The sequence below is a fragment of the Danio rerio genome, chromosome 12, assembly GCF_052040795.2.
Source record: "Danio rerio strain M-AB ecotype USA chromosome 12, GRCz13ab, whole genome shotgun sequence".
In the NCBI taxonomy this organism is placed as follows: Eukaryota; Metazoa; Chordata; class Actinopteri; order Cypriniformes; family Danionidae; genus Danio; species Danio rerio.
In genome coordinates this window covers 35,930,001-35,956,035 of record NC_141032.1, presented here as the reverse complement: position 1 = coordinate 35,956,035, position 26,035 = coordinate 35,930,001, and the positions used below count along the sequence as shown (strand labels likewise).

The 26,035-nt window shown below is 35.4% G+C and overlaps 1 protein-coding gene across 4 annotated transcripts in view; it reads right to left on the bottom strand.

Annotated features, from left to right (window-relative positions):
- Positions 1-22,552, bottom strand: part of nherf1a (NHERF family PDZ scaffold protein 1a) — a 61,276-nt gene extending 38,724 nt beyond the window's left edge. For all 4 annotated transcript variants that reach the window (XR_015503288.1, XR_015503286.1, XR_015503287.1 and 1 more), the window contains 1 exon segment: positions 21,948-22,552. Coding sequence is in view for 1 of the 4 variants with exons in the window: in NM_212707.2 (NP_997872.2) it covers positions 21,948-22,400 (453 nt within the window). In the remaining 3 variants the exon portion in view is untranslated.
- Positions 22,553-26,035: the final 3,483 nt, after the last annotated feature.

The following is a 26,035-nucleotide window of genomic DNA, read 5'->3' as shown; positions in this document are numbered from 1 at the left end:
TTTATTTTATATTTGCCATGATGACAGTAAATAATATTTGACTAGATGTTAGAAGACAAGACACTTCTATACAGCTTAAAGTGACATTTAAAGGCTTAACTAGGTTAATTAGGGTAACTAGGCAGGTTAGGGTAATTAGGCAAGTTATTGTATAATGATGGTTTGTTCTGTAGACTATCAAGAAAAAAATGCAGCTTAAAGGGGCTAATAATTGTGTCCTTAAAACGGCTTTTAAAAATTAAAAACTGCTTTTATTCTAGCTAAAATAAAACAAATAAGATTTTACCAGAAGACAAATTTATTAGGCACATGTGAAAATGTATTTGCTCTGTTAAACATCATTTGGGAAATATTCAAAAAACAAAATAAAAATCAAAGGGGGGCTAATAATTCTAAATTTAACTGTAAATACACACACACACACACACACACACACTTTTCAGCTTGAGAATTATATTTATAGAGTGATATAGCAGACAATTATATCCAATGTTGTTGTTTTTTTTTCTAAAACAGATCAAACGCAAACCAATTCACCACCGCACAGAGAAACTGTGTCCAATGTGCTCATTATACGCCAACACTGATAATGCCAAATACAAAGCTGCAATGCACAGGAGAGCTGCTCTTCCAGGAAACCGGAGAGAGGTGTGGACTGAAGGGATAGCACTAGGGTCACTGAATGTGGGCTTCACAATTGACAATAGCTGCTCTTCCAAAAAAAAACTGGCTTCAGGCTAACTACAGGTCACAACAACATAGATATCATCATTACTGTCCCTCAAAGACTACAGCCAATAATGAAAGAACAAACTCTGACAGGTGACTATGCAAATTCAAGACCTATCTGAGCTCTGATTAGCATAGGCTTAGCTAGCAGAGGCCATATGTTACGCTAAGAGTTTAATCCTTCCTGCCGAACACAAGGCCTCGATTGCAGAGCTGTTTATGGATGGGTTTCTGGCATACGGGCTTGGTGATCAGAGCAATGAGCTATCTGTGCCCTCGATCAACGCATTTAAAGGGCTAGTTCACCCAAAAATGAAAACTTGCTCAACATTTACTTTTTATACAGGAGTTTCTTTCTTATATTGAACACAAAAACAGATATTTTACATAATGCTGGAAATTGACTGACTTCCATAGTGATAGTTTTGCTTACTACGCTTGTCAACGGCTGCAGGTTTCCAGCATTCTTCAAAATATCTTCTTTTATGTTGAAAGGATGAGTAAACTGTCTTTTTCGAGGTTGTTGTAAGCGTAAGTGTAAATGCTATGAGTTGTTACTATGTGGTTTCTGATGCTTTGCTGGTTGTTTACAGCCCTCTGTGATATTTTTGTCATTAGTGGTCAGTCAAAGTAGCATGTTATGTTTTCCATGTTAATCAGAGTTTTTGTGCTAACCAACCACAATGACGAGACATACATACAGTGACGAAGGATACTAGTTTAGAAACGGTTCCTATTTTATATTCAAGGTTTGAACAGAGAACACAGAAACTATGATATTGGGAATCTGAATATGTGCTTTATATACCGTTTAAAGCAGGGGTCTCAAACTCGCGGCCCGCGGGCCATTTGCGGCCCTCAGTGCAATATTTTGCGGCCCGCACCGACCACTGTACACTGACAGAATCAGCGGAGCGGGGAGAGAGAGCGCTCCCCGCTCCGCTGATTCTATCCATACACAGCGGTCACTGGCATTCCCCGCCCGCCGTGTAAACAAAGCCAGAACCAAGGTAAGCTGTTCCTGCCCCTGCCTGCCACTTAGCTACCTATCTGCAGCCTGCAACCTACCTAGCTACAGCCTGCATCTTATATATTTATAGGTAGATACAGACTGGTACAGACTGATGTGACTGGAGTGGGGTGGGGGTGTTTTATTTATACATATATACGCCTTTTTTTTAGGTGAGGGAATGGAAGTTTTGAGTGAGTCTAGACAGGTCTAGACTTAATGATGATCATCTTCAAGCCATACTGAGGGTCTCAACTGCTTCCGCTCTAAAGCCAAATGTGGTTCAGATTTGTGAGAAGAAGCGCTGTCAAGTCTCTGGCAGCAAGAAGTAAGCAAAAGATGCCATGTTCAGAAGAACTGTTCATAATCTTCACTCAATGTTCTATTAATGTTCAGGAAACTTCATGTTCAGAAGAAATAATTAAAACTGTTAATAATGACATTTGAGGACTTTTTTTTTTGTGAAATCCCTTATGCGGCCAAGCCTCACCCAGACTTTGCCTCCTGCGGCCCCCAGGTAAATTGAGTTTGAGACCCCTGGTTTAAAGGCTTTGAAGATCATCAAGTGTTATCTTTATCTACAAAGAGCAACAACAAATAAAGGGATAGTTCACCTATTCATTCATTCATTCATTTTCCTTCGGCTTGGTGCCTTTATTCTTCAGGGGTCGCTACAGCGGAAAGAACTGCCAACTAATCCAGCATATATTTTACACAATGGATACCCTTCCAGCTGCAACCTAGTACTGTAAAAAATCCATGAACACTCATTCACACTCACACACAGCCAATTTAGTTAATTCAATACACCTATAATGCATTTCTTTGGACTCTGGGGGAAACCGGAGCACCCGGAGGAAACCCGCGCGAACATGCAAACTCCACAGAGGAATGCCAACTGACCCAGCCGAAGCTCGAACCAGCGAACTTCTTACTATGAGGCAACAGTTTTAACCACTAAGCCACCGTGTTGCCAGTAGTTCACACAAAAACTTTCAATTTTCTCATTCTTCACTTTTTTATTCTATAAGATATACTGAAAAAAAGCTTCCAGGTTTTTTTTTTATGCCTACTAGATGTCAATGGCTGTTTTTTTGTTACAACATCCTACAAATAGAAATTCTGTGGCGCGATATGCAGGAATGGCACTGTGCGAATGACGCGTAACACGCGACTTAAGCGTTTTGTGCATTTGACGTGAGTAAATTCAAATGTTCACACGTCTTTTTACACCAAACAGCATGATTTATCCGCACGTTCTGCATCTGGTGTGAACACAGCATCACACTTTCGCCTGTTAAGTTCCGTGTTGATTATAAAATATTGCTTCTTACCTATAAAGCTTTAAATAGTCAAGCTCCTGTTTATCTAATCAACCCTTTGTCTCGCTACAATCCAACCCGCTGTTTGCAACCTTAAAACTCAGGGCTTCTGGTAGTACCCAGAATAGCAAATTCAACTAAAGGAGGTTGAACCTTCTCATTTATGGCTCCTAAACTCTTTTCTGATAATGTCCAAGGCTCAGACACACTCTCCTAGTTCAAAACTAAAGACCTATTTATTTAGTAAAGCATACACAATGCACCACATAACGGTATGATGCATGAGTGGGCTTGCTAAACCACCTGTAGGACACAATCCTCCTGTCTTAATGCAACAGGCATTTTGCTAGAAATACATCTGTGCTTTATATATTTGTTTCTGAGTTAGTTTATATAACTCCTATTATATAACTCTTTTGTTCTCTATTTGCACCTGGGGATGCCCATCCAGAGGCCTCTAGAGATTGTTCAGTGCCATCGATGGGATCCAAGACGCGTGAAGAAATGATGCCAACCTATGAGGACTTCTAGGACAACACATTTGAAGAGATGGTGCCAACCATCAAGGATTTCGAGGACAACACATACACTTTATACACATATACACTTCATTAAACATGTATATAAGGACTTATATTTGATTGTAATGCAATAATGCGCTCCTTTTGTAAAGCTGCTTTGAAACAATAATTATTGTAAAAGGCTTTATACAAATAAACTTGAATTGAATTGACGCTCTGACCACCTCAGATTTATTTCCATAAAAAGTGTAACTACTCAATCACAGTAGCACTTTATTGTTACTGTTTACTCTGCTTTATGTATTCTCTGCTTTTTATTATTTGACTTTTTACTTGTATTTATCGGTCTCCTTGTTTTTGTGTGTTTGTTCACCTTGTTTTTGCTTTGTTTTTATGGTAATAAACAAAGAATAAAAATATTCAATCAGTATGTATTTTGAATGATGGCAAAATCACTTAATATTTATAAAGCAGATTATAAACCTTTTGTTTCACTATGAGTACAATATGCTTTCTAATCTCCTTTGATTAAGTGTGAAATATTTATTACAAGAGTTTACACTTAGATAATGCTTGGCTATGTTAGCAGGTTTGGCATACTGTCCTGAAAGAGAACCCTGAGCTTGGAAATAGATGAGCTCAACTAAGGCTCCTGCCTGGGCAATGAGCGTTAGAAGGGATACCAGATCAGGTAGTTCTCGAGAGCTCCCCTGATTTGTTTAACCTATACCATTATTAATAAGACGGCTCTATGGAAATAGACCACCAACCGCACCAGTGTTTACGCATTAATGGTTGTGACTGTTACAATTATTTAATTTACTTGTGTCACATGTCTTTAGACTGTGAGGGGAAACCAGAGGACCCGGGAAAAACCAATGCAAACATGGGGAGAACATGTAAACTTTGCACAGAAAGTGCAGACTGGCTCAGCAGTGCTAGCCATTGAGCCGCCGTGTCACCCAATCTTAAATTTGAGGAGGAGGGAGAAGGAATGGATGAAGGGGTTTTTCCAAAATGAAGATAGGAGATGAAGTTAAGCTGGATATTTATGTTAAATTTGGAATAATCAGATTGGCTAGCTAATGATTAGTGATAGGGACAAGCTGTGGTCAGTCATATCACATGCTCCTCTGGAAATTAGTTTGTGAAACTTCACTAATTGTTTTGACGGATTTCAAGAGTTCACACTTAGCTGATGATTGATTATAAGCAAGTTTGGCATGCTGTCCCGGGAGAGAGCCCTGAGCTTGAAGGTTCTTGAGCCCTGGGCTCCCTCCCGTTTTGAGGAAGAGAGGGGAGCCTTGAGCTCAGGTAGATCTCGACAACTCCCCCTTGATAAGAGCTGATGACTAAAAATTGAATGCTATTAAAAGATATGCTGCATTATAAGATTACCTGAATTGCAAATTTAGATTTATCAATTTACTTGTTGTGCATGTTTTTGGAATGTGGGAGGAAACCGGAGGACCCGGGGAAAAACCACGCAAGCACGGGAAGAACATGCAAACGACACACAAAAACGACCACCGGCCTGTTGAAGGACTAGAACCGGTAACGTACTTGCTGTGAGGCGACAGTGCTAGTCACTGGGCCACCGTGCTGCCCTATGGAGGGAAAGGTGAAAAGGTAGGGGTGGAAGGGGGGATTCTTCAAATCGAAGATGACTGTAGTGAAAAAACCCTGGCTCTTTATAGTGGGTCAGGAATGGCCTGATTGGTGGATCATGCATGCTAATGCAGAACCAGCCGTGTTCAATCATAATCACGTGCTCCTCTCGAAATTAGTTTATGAATAAACTTCACTTAGTCAGGTCTCAGCATATCTAGTGTGAACAGAGAAATTTCTTCACTTGAACTGCCATCATGCTGGTTAGGACACACTGTTATGGAGGTACAAGTTGGGGAAATAAACAACTGAGCAACAAGTCTTAGTTGATTGACAAAGGCAAGCTTTTGAAAGTTTAGCAAAAACATACAAGTATGAGAGTGAAGGTGAAATTATATTCTTCTGTACAAAATGATTCACTTTTGTAGTGCAAAGTTGAAGGAGAGGTCAACGATTTTCTTAACTATAAGCACTGACAAAGCTGGCAAGAGACTAAGTTTAGTTCTTATTTCATCCTGCAAAACTGTAGCTTTCCTGCCAACACAATCCAGCCATGGTTGATCGAGTCTAACAGAAGGTTCACAGTGTCCTGAGAGGACTAAACATGGATATTATACAGTCAGGAAAATTATACAACCTCTTTAGGTGGGTCTTTTGTACAATACTGGCAGTCACAATCATTTTACATGGACACAAGTAGATACGCAGTGTGTACTAAAACACACACCACCACCCTGAGATAAGATATACAAAGTCATAGGCTGTTATTACTATCAATATGGAGTGGATATTATGAATGGAGAATACAAGATCTTATAGTGTGATAAGGAAATCTTGCTTTCTTTGTCACTGAAAAGCAAGGGTACCCATGTAGAGTACTGAGTGTTTGGGTGTGAGTAAGGAGGGATTGTGGGAAAGCACTCGGGTGTGGACTGCTATCCTTGAGAAGAGTACCACACATTTGCACTGACCTCACCCTTTATGATAAGATAACTGGACAAACTGCAGCACAATTTTATGAAAAGAATCTTATCAAAAGTGTGAGACATACAGTACATGAGGAATATTATAGATGTGCTCAATGAGGAGAATGTCACAAAACGTGAAGAGAACAAGTAGAGGTCATATTCTACCCAAAACATTCTAGATTCTCATTATAGTAAGGTCAAATAAACTCAAGATACATTTATTTATAATATAAATACAAATTCTCTATACTTATTACACATATATATATATACATCATGTAATATTTAAAATATGAATATTTCTATTTTTATTTTTGTAAGATTGCTGATGAAAAAGATGCAATGTAAAACTTTTTTTTAATTGGGTCACTGCTTTTATATGCAAAACATGTTCTCTATTTGTGTGTGTGAATATGTGGTAAATATGTGATATGGTTAAGTTTTTGTGAAATTCACTGGAACAATTTATTTGATGGTTTACTTTAGACAAATATATTTGCAAGTATATGTAACTAGCTGAAATTATAGTATTAAGAGAACATCTGCTAACACCCAGTGGTGTAAAGTAACAAATTACAAATACTCAAATTACTGTAATTGAGTCTCAGGAATTGGACTTTACTAAGTAGTTTTTTAAATGTGTACTTTTACTTTCCCTTTAGTACATATTTAGTGCAGTATCAGTACTTTTACTCCACTACTTTATTTCAACCTGCAGTCACTACTTTTTTTTTGTATTGGGATTAGAAAACTCAATCCTGTAATTCCTGTCCAATCAAATCACACATAGAAGTAAAGAGGTAAATCGCATCATACTGAACTACCTCAAGACACGGGCGATTTATAATAGCAGCAAACTGTTTGGAAGCATTAAGTGTCTAAGAAGATGTCCAAAATTTTTACATAAATACCCAGAGACCCAGAGAGTTTAAATTCATGTCACTGATAAGAAGATGATGGATGTTTACTGTATGATGACCGACATGGTTTTAAACACCCAGCAGGCACAAGTCAACAACTTGACGTTGTACCCCAACTTCATGGGGACATTGCATTTTGTTTGGAAATGAAAACAAGGTTGATGTCAAAACTCAACATCAGACTTCAATGTCCAACAACCAACCTAAAATCAACCAAATATCAACGTCTAATGATGTTACAGCTTGATGTTGTGTGGACTATGATGTCTATCAGATGTTGGATTTTAGTTGCCATACCTGATGAATAAATGTCAGTATTTGACATTAATATGACGTTGGTTTAAGGTGTTGGCTCGACGTTGGATTTTGGTCACTTTCTAACACAACCTAAAATCAACCAAATATCAATGTCATTTCACATCATTATTGGACATAAAAATAACGTTGTCTTTAGACGCAGGCTAGACACTGAAATTTGGTCACCTGACATCACAACCTAAGTCTAACGTCTTATGACAATATGTGCCTGCTAGGCAATCACTAAATGCACTACAGAATGTTATTTTTACACACATCCACAAACTGCATGTAAAAGCATCAGCTTTTTACAGCGTGATACTACTCACTACTCTTTGAAAGGACTTTTTACTCATACTTTGAGTAATATTTACAACTGATTCTTTTACTCTACTTGCACTACATTTTTAGGCAAGTAATTGTACTTAAGAAATAGTAATTTTACTAAAATTACTTGGTAATTTTTCAATACTCTTTCCACCACTGCTAACACATTATTACCCAATATTGAAAGCATTTAATTTCTTTACTTTTTTTAATAATACTGTATAAATACTTTGAGGATTACTTGCAGAACATCTAAAAAAAGAAAATAAAAATATGGTGTAACCGAGCATGTTATTGACATTTGATGAATAATTCATTCCACAAATGTACAAATTATGGTTTATCTAACCAGATTTAGATAAAAGAAAATAATAATTTTAGGACTCGGCTGGAGATACATACACATTAGATTTGGCCTTAATAGAGACCTGTGTATAACCATTCAGAAAAGCAGGAGTTTCATTTAAAAGGACCTGAACTTAATCCTTAACCAAAGCTGAAATGACATGAGAGGAGGCCTTTTCTTTATATTTCATGAAGCATTAGAACACATAATGAAACAACAATACACCTGCAATAAAACATTTGTTTTAATACAGTCTTGTAAAACCAGTTCTTTCTGTTGGGCCAAACAATTTCTTTATGGAAGTTTAGAGTTTCTTTAAGAGCTATCAGGCTTGAACAAAAAAATACGATTACTAGATGATCTCCCTCTGTGCCTCCATTTGCCTTTGGTTTATTCAACGTAGGAAGCTAAATTCAAAAGAGGAAATCATTTCCACAGGAGTTGGGAGGAGGGGGGAGGTAGTCCTTTTAAAACTACAGTGACCGACAAAGACCTTCATTCATTGACAGAGACTCTCTTTGTGTCAAAACATGAACCGATGGCTCTGTTTCCACCTGCTATGCATTTTTGTCAATACAATCACAAGTGGACAACAATGAATGCACATGTAAATGTAAATATATAAAATAAAGTCAGCTTTACCGCTTCCAACCCCTGCCTGATGTAGTGTCAATGCAAATGGGACTTGTTTCTGTGCATATGGATTGCAATTAGAATTGTACTTGTCATGCACATCCTCTAATTTTCTTACTGGTGAAGCACGAGTCTGCTCACTTTCCTTCAGCTTAGTGCCTATTTTATCAGGGGTCGCCAGACTCGCCACAGCAGAATGAACTGACAATTACTATGGGACATGTTTTTATGCAGCAGATGCCTTTTCAGTTGCTAACATAGATTTATTCATTCAATAGCACTTGTGTGCAATAGAATAAATTTTGTTAAGTGGGACTGTCTGACAAAGATTTTGTTTTATATCTTACTATCCGTCATCATAATAATTTTATTGCCAACATTTAGCATATAGCTTCATCTGTATTAAAGAGAAAAGAATCACTTCATCCCAAGTGAATAAGTGAATAAAACAGAGTTCCACAATGATTGATTTTGTGCAACCATTTATGTCTAATAAACATCTAATAGTCATTAAAACAGACATACTAGCGAAAAAAAAGACTAAATTGGGTTTGTCAGTAAAACTCTAATAAACGTTTAACAACAGTCCAAAAATAGACAGGAATGAATGATTACACATGAGGTCTGTCTTATCACTCTGTTTCATGATTATTCCATTTTGGGACTTTTGTTAGACGTTTATTAGATTTTCAATTCAAATACAGCTCAAGCTTAGCCTTTTGTTAGCCACAATGTCAACTTTTAGATGCATGTTACATGTAAGTAGTCAATGGCTTTGTGGCGAGTTCGTAAATTTAAAATGCTTTTGACACATTTGAGTTGTTTTTTTTTTAATTACACAATTATTTAACAGTATAAAACAATGTCATTTTTAACACTTTGTTCATTTTTAGGGGGACACCCCTCAGACTGGTCTCAATAGTCTTGCACTAAGCACTCCTGTAAAAAGTGATGTAGAGAGCTATTGTCTCAACAAAATCTGAACACACATGACCACAAAAGATGTATTTGATCGCATGTTCATAATAGGTGAAAATAGTAGAGCAGTGTTTCTCAACCACGTTGCTTGAGGACTACCAAATCTGCAGGTTTTGGACATCTCCTTTGTCTGTCATATCTATTACAGGTCTTCAGTCTCTGCTAATGAGCTGATGATCTGAATCAGGTGTGTTTGGTGAAGGAGACATGGAATATGTGCAGTGCTGGTGGTGCTTTGGGAACATGGTTGAGAAACACTGTAGTAAAACATCTCTGCAATGTGCATCTTGTCAATTATGACTATTGAAAAAAAAATCACTTATTGCAGGGAAAATTTTAAATAGATTAGTATTATGGGACTGCTACTGAAATCTATACAGCCCTGTATCTTTTTCAGTCTTCTATAACAAGTGGGAACTAAAGATACCAAAATCATCTCGAAAGCGGCCTGAAGGAACAAACTGAAATTTTCAGTCATTACAGCATAAATGACAGAACACAAACTCATCGTGACATTGCTTCAACTGTTGGTTAGCACAAGGTGGACAAACTCACAAGCAAGCAGCACACATAATTAAGTATTTAAAGGGCACCTGTTTTACCCCTTTTACAAGATGTGAGATACGCTTTTGGTGTCTCCAGAATGTGTCTGTGAAGTTTCAGCTCAAAATACTCATCAGATTATTTATTATCGCCTCCAGAATCTGCCCATTTGGGTGTCAGAGTACATTGTAGTTGCTTTTGTAGCCTGTGGCTTTAAATGCAAATGAGCTGCTTCACCCTGCCTACCATTCCCATGTGAGTGTCTGCTTCTTATGCGTTACGTCAAATAAATAGCACAGTGACAGAGACAGACTCGGATGAAGCTGAAATACAGCTCATTAGTCAAAAATAACAAGTAAGTTTATTTCATGTATTTGTGGTGGAGTTTATTCAAGCCTTTCTGAAATGATGAGTGTCACACAAATGCCGTTTGCAGTATACACACAAACATAGTAGGGTTTTGCGGCATTGGTGATTATAGCAGTTAAGAATTCACAATTTTACAGTGTTTATCACAAACATGCTCCGTTTTAAACTTATAAAAATCACAGAGAGTTGTAACTAGGCGTGAGCTGGTATAAGAATCTTAGTGTATCATAACCTTGAATAAAAAAATGTCAAGCTTTCACAATATTATGATATTATGAAACATATTCTTTTCAAATGTTTGGGTAAAAACTATTTTTCCCCCTTTGAACACAATATTTTTTATTTTATTTTTGAAAGATTTATACTATTTTGGAACAGTAAACATGTCAGGCTGAATAACTCAAATGAACCATTGACTTCAGCTGTCTTCCTTAGTTTCAAAAACACAGATTTCTTTACAATTTAAAAGGGCATATTTAGATTTTTTTTTTTGCTAAAGATACTGTCCAAAAATAAATAAATAAAATAAAATGTAAATAAAAAAAATCTTACGCATACCTTAGCAACGGTATTACAGAAAATCTTAGTTTTAAAACCTTGACTTTTCCAAACCTTCAAAACAGTTATCGTCCCATGCCTAGTTGTAACAAATATTTTAATCCCAGTTTATTTGCAAAAAAAATGTTCTGTGGATTATGGAAACATGGCACCTGTCAATCAATTTTATTTAGCGGGGAAATCACGTTGTGGGGGGTCACAAAATCACTGGGATTTAGATCCTATTTTAATATCAGGAAAGTTTAAAAGACAGTCTTTTTGGGTTTATATCACTCCAATATGACAGTGGACACACCATACCTACACACAGTTCTGTCCAAACAGCTTACACAAGTTGCTTTTCCTCATAGGTGCCCTTTAACAAAATCTCTCTCCATTATTACAGCACCATAACATGGTCACTGATGCACAACAGGATGTAGAAAAGCATGTGTGTTTGGAAATACACTTTTAGACTAGTTATGCTCACAATCTAAATGTACTCACCAGTGTTATTCCAACATTTTTGCAGAACACAGGGAGAAACTTTTTAACAGTATTTGCCCAAACAATGGACAATTCAAAGCCAGTGTTGCTCAAAATAGCCCTAGACTTTATGTGACTTCAAAAAAAGCCCAGACAAATTTTCTTTTGTGTTCCACAGTGAAAAAGCCATACAGGTTTGCAATGGCATGCGGGTGAGTAAATGACGACGAAGGGCTTTTTTGAAGGGAACTGTTGCATATCGGTAAGTAAGGAAACCTGTTTGTCATGAGCTGAATGTGGAAATGCCCTAACCTCATCATCATCATCAGTAAACCCTCCAGCAGCCCTGTGAAGATACTGCAGTTCAATAATACAAAGGTTAATGACTTTATAGCTCACTTTAGTAACTCATAATCTTGTCCGTGGTTTGCTCAACTCGTGAAGGACTGGGGAAGGGTTGGTGAAACATGAACTGATGACTAAAAACAATAATTATCCCCAACCACAACCTGAGTTTTCCAAGTAAACAAGCTCAATTATTATGTGGTATACTGGCTTACTGGTTAGGTAATTTGTAAAGAAAATAAAATAAAAAAGAAACTATGATGGAATACTTGTTGTATGAATGTAAAGATGAGCAAAAATATCATAAATATATTTACAGGCCTTCGGCTTTGGATCAAAGATGTGCACTTGCAAAACTCAAAAGCTAATAATTAACCAACAGGGATTTGAAAACTGCCAGCTGACAGCAAAACGTATACACCGGCATGAAGAGCAGCGAGATGTGGACTGATACGATTGGTGTAACTGCTCGTGTCATCTTAAAATGCAGCAGACCACAGCAGGAAAATGTCAACCTTGTAACCAAGGAAGTGGTTTATTCAAATGTGTGAGCATCCCTCCCTTTCACTCCGAGTTACACATTTAGCTCGAGAGTTTGTGAACGTTTTATCTCGATACTGTGTGGCTGCTAAACACACCTTAGAAGGTCTATTGTGTCTGCTGAAATGTATTGTTTGCATGGTTTGTCTTTATTTTAGAATAATTTTATTCCTATATTTTATTTGATAAATTGTGAATTGTGCTTGGCCCTCCTTTAATGATACGAGGGTGTGGCTGCTTTTCAATGTAATGTGGTTGTTATGGCATTCAGAAGGATTTTTGGCATGATGTAGGGCTGCACAATATATCATTTGAGCATCAATATCGCAATGTGTGCATCTGCAGTATTCACACCGCAGGAATAGATTATTAAGTAAAGATTAAAAATACTAATTATTAATATTTTTTTAATTACTTTTATACAATAATGACCATGGTTTTGGACTTTTGATTTTTCAACTTCTGTACTTAAATACTGTTAGATGCCCCAGGAAACCATAAAGCACTGTTTATTTTTACTCTGTTGTATTTATGCTTGTAATTCACAATCATTTAAGCAGATGCACTGCACAGAAACAAATCATCCCAGTCAATCTAACTGAATGAAATCCAATTCCAATTGGAGATATTCAAAGCATCTGCTGAAATTATATTCATATTGTAATATACATCACAGTGATACAATATACCGCAATGTCAGATTTTTTCCAATATTGTGCAGGCCTAGCATGATGATATGTAGTTACTAGGGTTAATTCATGATGTGGTTGCTTAGTAGGCCAGTAGAAAGAAAATCCTAGAATATTTCATACTTTAAATATAATTAAAGTTACAAAAAATTGTAACTTTCAAGAATAAAAATACATTGTTCTCAAATTCCATTTTAATTTATAAATTAAAGGTTGAATTTGTAACTATTTATTGAAATAAAGTTGGTGTAGTAGTAGTAGTAGTAATAATAATAATAATAATAATATTACTACTTACTTTTGTCCATGATACCCCCCCCACCCATACCCCCAAGAACTCCCCCCGCCCCCACTCCTCACTATCGTCTGTGAGAACCTTTATACAAGTACACTCCCCAATTCTCCACTTTTGTCCGTGAAAGGGCGACATGAAAACCGTGAGGGCGGCACGAGCGTCCTTACTACTGCACTACTGCTACTACTACTAATAGTCCTACAAATGCTTATACTTATACTACTACTAATACTACTACTACTACTACTACTACTACTACTACTACTACTACTACTACTACTAATAATAATAATAATATAATAATTATAATAATAATAATTCTACTACTAATACTTCTACTACTACTACTAATAATAATAATAATTCTACTAATAATAATACTTCTACTACTGCTACTACTAATACTACTAATAATTCTTCTACTACTACTAATAATACTTCTACTAATACTATTACTACTACTGCTGCTAATATGACTAATGATACTTCCATTAATACTACTAATACTTCTACTAATATCACTATAAATACTACATATAACACCCCTTCTAATACTACTAATACTACTACTACTACTTCTACTAATATTACCACTGCTAATAGTTTTATCCATATTACCAGTACTAATACTTCTACTAATATTACTAGTGCTGCTGCTGCTACTACTACTACTACTAATAATAATAATAATAATAATATTATAATAATTATAATAATAATAATAATAATTCTACTACTAATACTTCTACTACTACTACTAATAATAATAATAATTCTACTAATAATAATACTTCTACTACTGCTACTACTAATACTACTAATAATTCTTCTACTACTACTAATAATACTTCTACTAATACTATTACTACTACTGCTGCTAATATGACTAATGATACTTCCATTAATACTACTAATACTTCTACTAATATCACTATAAATACTACATATAACACCCCTTCTAATACTACTAATACTACTACTACTACTTCTACTAATATTACCACTGCTAATAGTTTTATCCATATTACCAGTACTAATACTTCTACTAATATTACTAGTGCTGCTGCTGCTACTACTACTACTACTACTACTACTACTAATAATAATAATAATAATATTAATAATAATAATAATAATGTCTCAATGTAAGTAGTAATATTATTATTATTATTATTATTATTATTATTACTACTACTACTACACCCTAGCAAGATGCCGCCCTGTACGATCGCCCACATTGCTACTAATAATACTACCACTACTACTTCTACTTCTACTAATACTACTACAAGTAGTAATAATGATGATGATTTACTTCTTTTTTTTATTTGCAATAACATTTTTACAGTTCATATCACATCACAATTATTTCTCTTACTGCATTTCATTTTTACATTTAAATAGTTAATTTATTGGGCCATTTAATATTCCCAGACATGAATCCATCTCCAGTTTGATTTGATCTACAGTGCAACATTTGATTGATTCATTTCAAATTTATGACTGGATCCTGCAATTCCCCAAACAGTTGAGCGAATACCCTAAACAACAAAACACTGAATGAACAGCACTTAGTTTCTTCTCTGCAACCACATAGAATTAAGAGGTCAATGATACGCACACAATGTACTAGTTATTATATCAACATCACATGATTTGACTTAATATGAGCAGAAATAAAGATATATATTCAAGATTGTTTTGGTAGAGACACACCCTCTCTTTTCTCAGAAACACACCTGAATTTCTAAAGAATTATGCGAAGGAATCACTGCCAGAAAATGATTAAGATGTCAAAAAAATTCAGATTCGCACACTGATCTAAGTTTCGTAAATCATCTGTGCTGCCTCTTTTCCGTCACAGTGAACAAGCTGCCTGTGGGTAATCTGCTCTGAAAACTCATCTCAGTAAGTAAACGGCGTCCCGCAAGGCACTGCCATCAAGAACAAAGCCCAGTCTGGGTTAAACTGACAGCAGATCCAAAGATGTTCCCTTCAGCGGCATTTTACTTCTGAATGATCACAGACAGGAGGATGGGATGCAGGAGAGCGAGGGGAAAGCGACACAACAGAAGAGCCATTCATGCTGGAGCGAGGGAAACACTTTGATAATTGCTGGAAAGAAATGTGATTACAATCCATATTGTTCTCGGAGACTCTAAATAACTGTTATTAGGAAGAGGAGGACCTCACTGTGCTCTGAGGGTTATGATGAATAAAGTTATTTCTGGCTCATAACACATAATCAGACAAAAAAAAGGCTGATAAACACTGACGTGTGCTATTATGTAAAAGAGTAACTAGCATCAAAACTGCACACTTGACATTTGATATTGCTGCGTATGCACTTTGGGTAAACTTTACTGACATTCCTACTTGTACAGTAACTTTTAGAAGAAACTAATAACCGAGTGGAAATCCTCCAAAAAAATAAAATAAATAAAATCCACTGTATTTGACCAATCATTTCACATTCTTTAGCCCAAATGATGCAGGGCAAACAACATAAAAATTCAGAATTTCCAGATAATTTCATTTAAACTCCTGATAAAATTCTCTCTTCATTTACTCATCCTTCACTTATTATAAAACTATTTGAGCTCCTTTTTTCTGTTAAACACAAAAGATTGTATTGTAAAATGCTTAAAACCAGTAGCTTTAACTTTCATTGTATTTGTTTGGCCTACTATGGAAGTCAATCATGGCGTCCAAAATCACATACTTCTAAATAGTACATGGTACGTTAAAAACTGTACTGTACGAGCGGAATAGAATGTCTAAATTCATAGTATTCAAAAAACAGTAGACGAGAAGTAAGGCCAAATTTTGAAGTGCGCAATTATTGGACGCTATGCTATTCCATAATAGAGCTCCACTGAAAATGGGAGTGAAGCGATGCAACTGATGCAGGTGGGTCACGTGACAATGAAAACACCCAAATCTTATTTGTTAGGCCTAAATATTTTTTTTTAATATTGTTACTGCATATAAAATTGCCATCCATTTGGATTACATACTTATAAACTTACGTACTAATAAACTTTTGAAATTTGTTAAACATAAATGAAACAAATAAGAACAAGATTTATGTAATTATATCAATAAATAAATACATTTTAAATTCTTCTTATTCATTTAAAACACACTGGGTTTAATCTATTGTGTGGAGCATGGAGCTGCATCATTTCTGCCGACGAATATTAAGTAAACCAATCTCACAGAATTTAACCAATTGGATCCTGCTTTTTCTACAGCCACATAATGCTATATCACCATATTCATATTTTTTTAACCGATTAACCCAATTGTGTTTGATTTTAACAAATTTAGACTGATTCGAAGGAATCTGACAACATACATTTAAAAAAACTTACAAATTAAATAAGTCAAAATGTTTAAAACAGTTGTGATAAACTTCATCGTGATTCATTTTTTGAGTGAAATGGCAGATGAAGTACATCTTAGTTCCATTCATACTATTCAAATTCATACTTTATAACTTATAGAACATACTTTTCTAACGTTCATGAAGTAAACTCAAATGTATTACTTACTACTCTAGTAGTATAGATGCTTTCAGCAAAAGCCAATGTCTACCGGTTTCCAGCATTTTCTAAATATCTCATTTATAGCAAACTCTCCTTTAAAGATAAAGAAAACCAACGACTATTATAACCCTGGACCATTATTTTTTAGTCAGTATATTTTGGGGATATTGTATGGGTTAAAATTCATCTATTCATTAATTTTCCTTTAGCTTGGTCTTTATTTTAGAGGTCACCACAGGGAATAAACCACCAACTATTCAAACATATGTTTTACAGAGCATTTGTGCTTCTGGCCGCAACCCAGTATTGGGAAACACCCATACACACTCACTCACACACACAGACACACACACACACACGGCCAATTTAGTTTATTCAATTCACAAAGTGTGTCTTTGGACTGTGGGGGAAAACAGGAGCACCTAGAGGAAACCCATGGGAACACAGGGAGAACATGCCAACTCCACACAGAAATGCCAACTGACCCAGCAGGGGCTTGAACCAGTGACCTTCTTGCTGTAAGGCAACAGAGCTAATCACTGAGCCACTATGTCACCCATGTCTTTTTATTTTATGACCAAAAATTATTAGGATATTAAGTACATATAATCATTTTGTTAATTACCTCCCATAAATATACCAAAGGCTACATTTTAATTAGTGATGTGCACTGCTAAACACTTTACTTTAATAGACAATGACTTTCCCAATATTCTGATGATTTTGAACCCTCAGATTCCGCATTTTCAGGTAGTTGTCTATCAGCCAGTTATTGTAAGATCCTAACAAACCAATTAACAGCTTAATTATTCAGGCATAATTCTCCAAAGACAATGGACACTTATGACTGGTTTTGTGATCCAGGATGACAATTATTAAATTCGTGCTGAAATAGCAAACACTGTCTAATTCCAGACTATTTCACCATCAAGAGCTTTTGTATTTTATGAAACTGCATTCAGAAGCAGGATATCTTAAAAAGAAAATCATCAAGGTTTTGAACAGTACAAGTAAACTTAGCATTTTTAGTGAACTGTCGCTTTAACTGAAACCAGCAGTATCAGCAATAATAAGTGGGTTTGATCTTCAGTAACATCTCAGAGCATGATAATACATCAGAATCTCTAACATAAGATAAAAAGATCTCAATCCTACTCCGTGAGCTCCTTTCTCTCTAATCTTAAGTCTGCACCCAAACAAAGACTAGTGTTCCACAATAACCCCCTTCACTGCTCAAGGATCTCCAAGGCAAGGGATTGAAACTTTATTAGGGTCAAGCTTACCCTGCTGGCTTTTGTCCTCAACTGGAACAATTAAACATTAAAAGCAGGAAATATATCTGCCACGCTGACTCTATTATTTTCTAACTGAGAGAGCTGAAAAAAAAAACTCAGATTGATTTGTTGTTATTTACATTGCAGTGTTCACTCAATGAAAGCTAAATGAATCAGGATGATTTGGCATCCTCTTAAAGGAATACACACTACCCAAAACTTCTGTCACCATTTGTTGACCGTCTTGATTTATAATTTAAGATATTTTAAGAAACGTCTCAGAGTTGTTGTTTTTTAGCATTCATGCAATAAGGCCCAAAGTTTGGTTTCTCAAGTTTTTTTTTTTGTTGTGTTTCTCAGAATAAAGACAGACATGGGTCAGAGACGGGGGTGGGGACTGGGGAGGTGGGGGGTTATATGCCAAAAATCCTGATGTTAGGCATATTTGGAAGACAAATCACTTTATGACATATTAAAAGCCTTGTTCACAGCGCCAGCTCAAAATAATTTATTATCACTATCATCCATACCACTATAGGTTTTACCCACTTTTCAGCAAGAAACTTAAAATTCAGCAAAACTTTTGAGCGATCACGCATCATTTTATTTATTTTTTTTAAGCACAGGTCAGAATTATTTATTTATTTTTCCTTTTTTACACCTATTCCAAACATATGCAGAATAATGATCAAACATTGATTTATCCATATTTGGACTTTATTTTCATGAGTGTTATTGTAAACATTAAAAATAACCATTTTTACATTTAATACAGAAATGCTTAAATTAGGGCCCGTGGGCCAAAGCTGGCCGATGGTAACCTTTAGTTTGGCCCGCCATCCTATTAGAGAAGAAAGGGAGAATGATGGCGATGGCTTAGAGATCAAATTTAACTTAACCTTTTATTTGTTTATTGTTACACTACAAAAAAAAACTAACTGAAATTAAACGCTTTAATTTAAATGATGTCAATTAATCAAATTTAGTTTAAAATGTACATCCTGTGACCCAACGTATAGAGGACTTTGGTGAGCAAATCAAGGCAAAGGCAGATTCTGCTTGACTAGTGTTCAGCGTTGAGAAACTCTGTGTTAACACTGTTATAAATGTGATTGTTAATGTTTTTATTGCAATAGTCAAAGTTAAATATGTTACACTGCATTAGGTAATACAATTCAAATTAATGTTTTTTAATTATTTTTTAAATATTAGGAAATAAATTAGAAAAATCCCTCATGGCAACTTTGACATAAAAAAGTTTGGTATATTTATCTTACCTATCTAGTTTGAGCACCCCTGATTTAATGTGTATTAATTCACTTTTGTACATTTAATGTGACCCAGAAAACAAAACTGGACGTCATTTTTGGTGTGAATACTTGTTTGCAACAACACTGGAGAAAAACTGACAGCATTTTTCTATTTTGGGTGGCGTCCCTTTAAATGCAAGATCACATATTCGTCTAATGGATCTAATGAATATTGGCCACAGAAATGCCTTCAGATTAACATCACAGGAATGAAGATAAAGCTTTTTATATTCTTATTGCACCAATGGTGCAAATCACTTGCAGACCTTGTACTGCATTACATAAAAATGTTGTATCACATTAGAGCCATGCACATGACCTATACACTGCAGTAAATAATCAGAGTTATTATGAGATGTAAAATGGAAATGGATTTTGTCCTTTCATTTCTTATACTATAGAGAAATCAAATAGCTTTGTTAGAAATCCATCAGTTATAATTTACTTTGTTAGAAATCCATCAGTTATAATTTACTGCTAAATTAACAATACTGCTTAAAAACAAAAGTAACTAATAGTATTCCACATGTACAATGCCTGTCAATGTCAATGACAAGTCTTTCATGCTATGACGTAACTGCATTTTAAAGCTGAAGCTCATGACAGACACTAAAAGCCGGAAAACATGTCTGACTGGAAAAGATGTGAAAAGCTGTGCACCTTCTGATGTAACAATCTGTAGATCTGATTTAAGGTAAATGTTCAGAAGGGCCACACAATACACAACAGTGTATTGTTATGGGCACATTCACAACAATGTGCTAAGTCAGCAAATACTGCACACTGAAACTTTAGTAGGCCATGTAAATGCATTTGAAGGAAAATGAGCTTTTCTCAGGACAGCAATTCCTCTTATTCTATACTGGGAATATAATACTATTAATTTAATTCATTCATTTATCATTTATTTATTTATTTATTGCCATGTCAGCTACTAAGGCTACTATTAATTTAATTTAATAGCCTATGGCAATATTTCTTAGGCTGAAAAATCTATTTATACAACAAAATGACTTAAAACTTTGCTATGATGGATGCTTTTAATATCTGAATTAAAAGCTAATATTGATTTTCTCTGTGGGGCTGAAAGTCAGATACTACATTTTTCAAAGATTATGAAAGTATTTAATACAAAGGATGAAACTATTCATTTCTGTCCACTAAACTGTATTTAAATGTGTAAACACAGTAGTCCATTTTAATAATTGTTGTACCACTTGACATTGTTTGTGAGTGTTGCTAAATCAGAATATCACAGAAAAAATGCTGGGTGCAAAGAAACACAAATCACAAAACACAAAGTTAACTAAATTGTTTTTGCATTTAAGTGGATTGAACATAAATAAGTTGTGGCAAAAAATAAATTAAAAAAAACAAGAACTGTGTTGCTTCAGCTTATTTTAATAAAAGTAGTTCGAACAACCAGCAAAAATCATGGTTGTACCACTTGACATTTATTAACGTTAGCAAGTGAGAATATGCACCATAAAAAGCTGGGTTCTACACAAATCCTTCATGTTATCCCAACACAAATCAATTAAGTTAATGTAATAATTTTCACCAATTTAAGTAGACTGAACGTAAAACAATTAAGTTGGCACCCAAAGAAACTTAAGAATTAGAACATACTATATTTTGATGGTCCGTTTGTTACATTGCATCTACAGGTCAACTAATTCTCATTCATTTTCTTTTCGGCTTAGTCCCTTTATTAATCTGGGGTTGCAATAGCGGAATGAACCGCCAACTTATCCACCGTGGGAAATATCCATACACGCTCATTCACACACACTTACACTATGGTCAATTTTAGCTTACCCAATTCAACTATACCACGTCTTTAGACTTGTATCAACAGACATTAAGCAGACAGTCTACTAATACTCAAATAGACCATAAAAAATAAAGTGTTACCGAATGATGTTGTTTCAACTCACTTTAATTGGGTAGTGTGAACAAGCAACACAATTATTATTATTATTTTTTTGATTGTGTGTTTGTGTGGAGGGGGGGGGGGGGGGTGGTATCCTTAAGCCTGTTACTATTTTGGAAAATGTATGAAAGCAACATGAATGTATAGATATAAACGTTTCTAAAAGCTACAAATATATTTCCAACTATATTCTTTTTAAACACATTGTCTAATTGCCTTATCCGAAATAATTTCTTAATAAATCCTTAATTAGAACATGATTATCCAAACGAATCATCTTTCAATCAGTCTTTTGGAGTAGTGAAATATATCCCCTCAGGCACTCTGGAAAACCTGTCAAACAAGGACTCACCTGCTGCAGCTGATGATAAGTCACTTTTAAAGTACTGGAAATGACTAAATATATATATCTGAACTCACCTTGGAGCTCACACTGAGTCTATCTATGCGCATGTCCCCATTTGTCTCCTGTACTGGGGTGGATTCTCTGGATGATGTCCCGTTCTTCACTTCATCTTCAGGCTCGGATCCAGCAGGAATTGGTATCCCATCAGTCACATACTCTTTCTGGCACTTCAAATTGTGCTTCAGCAGCAGTTCTGCGGTCTCTGCGTTCAACACCACGAGCTCCAGTTTGCCCACGGTGTCTCGTATGCGGGACACCACCTGTTGATGCTTCTCGTCCTCAACATTTTCCCCGTTGACCAGAGCTAGTTTGTCCCCGGCCAGCAGACCGGCGGCGGCGGCCGGAGAGTCGGGCTCCACATGACGGATGAACTGACCGGGCTTGTTCTTCTCGCCGTGGAGATGAAACCCGTATCCGGTGTCCCCTTTTTCTAAGACGCACAGCTTTGGCCTGAGGTCGCTGGACATTTTGAAAGTTTAAGACTTAGAGGCAGCCTACTCAACACCAGCAGTCCGGGTAAACTTGACGTTGAAGGCAAACCAGAAAAGTGTATTCGTGAAGTGAAAACTGGGCCGCGCACTCCGCCACTTCACTGTGTTGCAACTCCGTAAGTCAAATCGCAGTTTTCTTTGAAGTGTGGCCAGTCAGCGCTTCACAGCCCCGCCCTCTCCTGGAACTCTCGCTGGTTGGAACTTTCACCTGTCAATCACGGGAACGTCATTGCGCGAGATCTGGCTTAGTTTTCAAGTGTTTGTGCGTGGCATCTGTGTTTCAAAGTACTTTAGGTTTATGAATTATATGAAACACGTATTTCTAGACTCTATGTATGATCGTTTGGCAAGCTTTCTTTCATTACTTCCACATCTCTTCCTCTTTATGTATATTATTCTTGTACTTTGTTTTTACATTGAAGCTGGTGAATAGAACAAATTAAATAATGGAGCTATTGTTAAACACCATATCCAAGCAAAATGGGATAATGAAGCAATTGTATATTTATAATTAAAGAGCCCCGTAGCCAGGGGGTTTGGGGCTCGAAAGACCTACCCCTCAATGACAAAGGTCCAGAATTTGTCCTACATGAGCAGCTCATTTGTCCTATTTTGACAGCTACACCATCATAAATTGTAAAAATGACCCATTGAAAAATGCTGTAAGACCAAGTCAAATCATCTGTTGACCGTCACATCAGCGTGACTTCAGCTAATCAGTTTTGGCCAGTGCTAACCATTATTTTTCATTAGTCCAGCTTTCATCCAGCCGTGCAAGTGAATATATAATCGGAGGTAAGTGTTGTCATCTTTCACTATTGTTTTGTTTTTAAATAGAGAAAACATTTACAAGTTACTTTTATTCTAAATCTTGGACCTTATTCTTGAAACAAAAAATGACCAATAAAAAGGTGTGAAGCACCAAAAGTGGCCCACATTAAAATGAATTTGAATACTAACTTAGCTATTGTTGTTATCCTTGAATTTTCAAACAAGTTTACCAGAAAGGCTAAAAGAAATGTGAAGCTCTTTTATTATTAACATGTTTTCATTCATTATCGAAATGGCCAAATTCTGCCGAATTCTGATTTCTGAGGAAAGTTGGATGTGCTGGACAGTTTGTTATTTGCCTAATAAATGGCAATAGGCTACAGTTTAAAAACAGATTCCTTTTTTTATAATGATATATGATGTAATAAATCTGTTTTTTTATAAATAAGCATTTATTAATTTTTCTTTATTCTGAATATTTTGGTAAATCAAAAAGTGTGGTTATGATGACCATCGACAAGCTCATCCAACTTAAGATGTCACTAAAATGCAGTATTTAAACCTCATAAATAAATAGAAAATGAGGCAAATAACAGCAGAAAGCTCCACATTTTGAGAAAAAAACACCCCTTTTCACCAGGCTGACTACAAGCCTGTTAAATATAGCCTTATAGTCATAATTAAGTGAATTAACACTTATTTTTATATCATTTAAATGTTTGCATAATTTCAAACAGCAAACCGAAGATGGTATAAAATATTTAAGATGCTATCATTTTTAAACATTTATCATACCTGAATTGTTTTAGGGTTATATGAAATGTAGACACTTATTATTAATTTATTAATTCATTTTCTTTTCAGCTTAGTCCCTTTATTAATCTGGAGTCGCCACAGCGGAATGAACCACCAACTTAGCCAGCATATGTTTTACGCAGCGGATGCGCTTTCAGCTGCAACCCAGCACTGGGAAAACACTTATTATGTATTATGTTAATATATATTTTATATATTTTAAATATTCCTTTTATTAATTTATGTTAATTACTTAAAGATAATTGTATAAATGTTGAATGTACAAATGTAATATACTAAAGCTGGCCCATGGTAACCTTTGATTTGACTCGCCATTCCCATAAGTAAGGAAAAATGATGGGGATGGTTTAGAGATTGACAATTCAAATTTAACGAAGCCCTTTTTGTTTGTTTGTTTGTTTTGTTTGTTTTATTGTTAAAAGCGAACTGAAATTAAATGTTTCAATAAAATTGTCTAAATTAATCAGATTTTGTTAAATGTACAAACTTTCACCTGACAATGCAGAGACTTTGGTGAGCAAATCAAGTCCAAAGCAGATTCTGCTTGACTGGAGTACTCAGCATTGAACTCCACTGTGTTTTAAATGTGATTGTTTATGGTTTTATTGCAATATGTTATCATTTTAAAAAGTTATTCTGCATTAGCTAACATGATTTAAAGCAATATTTCTGTTTATTTAAAAATATTGGGAAATAAATACGGAAATTACCCATGGCATCTTTAATGTAAAATAGTTTGGTATATTTATCTGCGACCCAAGGCTCTCAATGATACAAAAAAAAAAGTCTAAAATGTGATTTAAATCATAAAGCAACATTATGATGATCTGATTCTTGCCTTTTACTAGCTAATAAATACTTATTCCAGTACTGAAAAGCGGGAGTGGCTTAATCTTGTTACTCTGGCAACCTTTTGCTTTCTTCCATCATAATCTGTGCAATAAAATAGATAAAGATTTGCTGATTTCCTTGCGAACTTTATCTGCCTGTCGACATACCTGAGCAGTTATGAAAATCACACCCTAGATATTGTTACTGTTTAATCGCAAAGAGGATCCACTCCTTTAAATGTTAAACTTAAAGGGACAATTCAGCCAAAAATTAAAATGATCTCATCCTTTTCTCGCCTTTCAATGGTTCTACACCTGTTTGAGTTGCTTTCTTTTGTTGAACACACACACAAAAAGGTCATTTAGAAGAATGTCAGAAACCAATAGGCATATTATTTTCTGTACTCTTAATTTAAAAGCTACCAGCTTCCAACATTCTTCAAAGTATCTTTTTGTGTTCATTTTTAAATGTTAATTTGTGTGCAAACTATCAATTTAAACACAATAAATGTTCAAAGACAAATCGACACCTTGGGTTAAGTTCTATCTGCATTCTAAATGATTTTGAGACGATGAGCTTCAAAGTTTTTGCATTCCATAGCAAACTGTATGTGTGTAACATTAGTTTTTTTTTTTAAATAAAAAGTCTTGAAATGTAAACAACTTAAAAAAACATCCCATAATGTAAACAAGTTGTCATTTAATAAGATTATGTGAATAACTCAATTTTGACAAAAATGTCAGATAGAACCTTATAATTCTAAGGTGACGAAATATCTGTAGCACGTGCTCTTTAAATTCGTGTGAAAAGCAATAAAGTTTGTAATAGTCAACATCACCATGCTCCTGTTCTTGGCTTCGCATGTCTAAATTGAGTTGTTTAGCATTAAAGGATACGGATGTTGTGAAATAAGGCAAAATTACAAAAAGTTAACTCTGGGTAATTGTAAACTCCATGTAAACATATCCTGAGTTATCTTGCTTCATGTTTCACACTACTCATTTATTACGTGGGGTTAACAATTAAACCTGAGTATTCTGGGTAATCTACTGTAGCATCATACCAGTCCTCGTGTCAGCATATCAAGATGAAAATCACCTATCTTTTATCACAATGACTGCCTTCAGTGATATTGAACGTTACGACAGAAAGATTGTGACAGAGTAGCTAAATGCAACACTAGCTGACACATT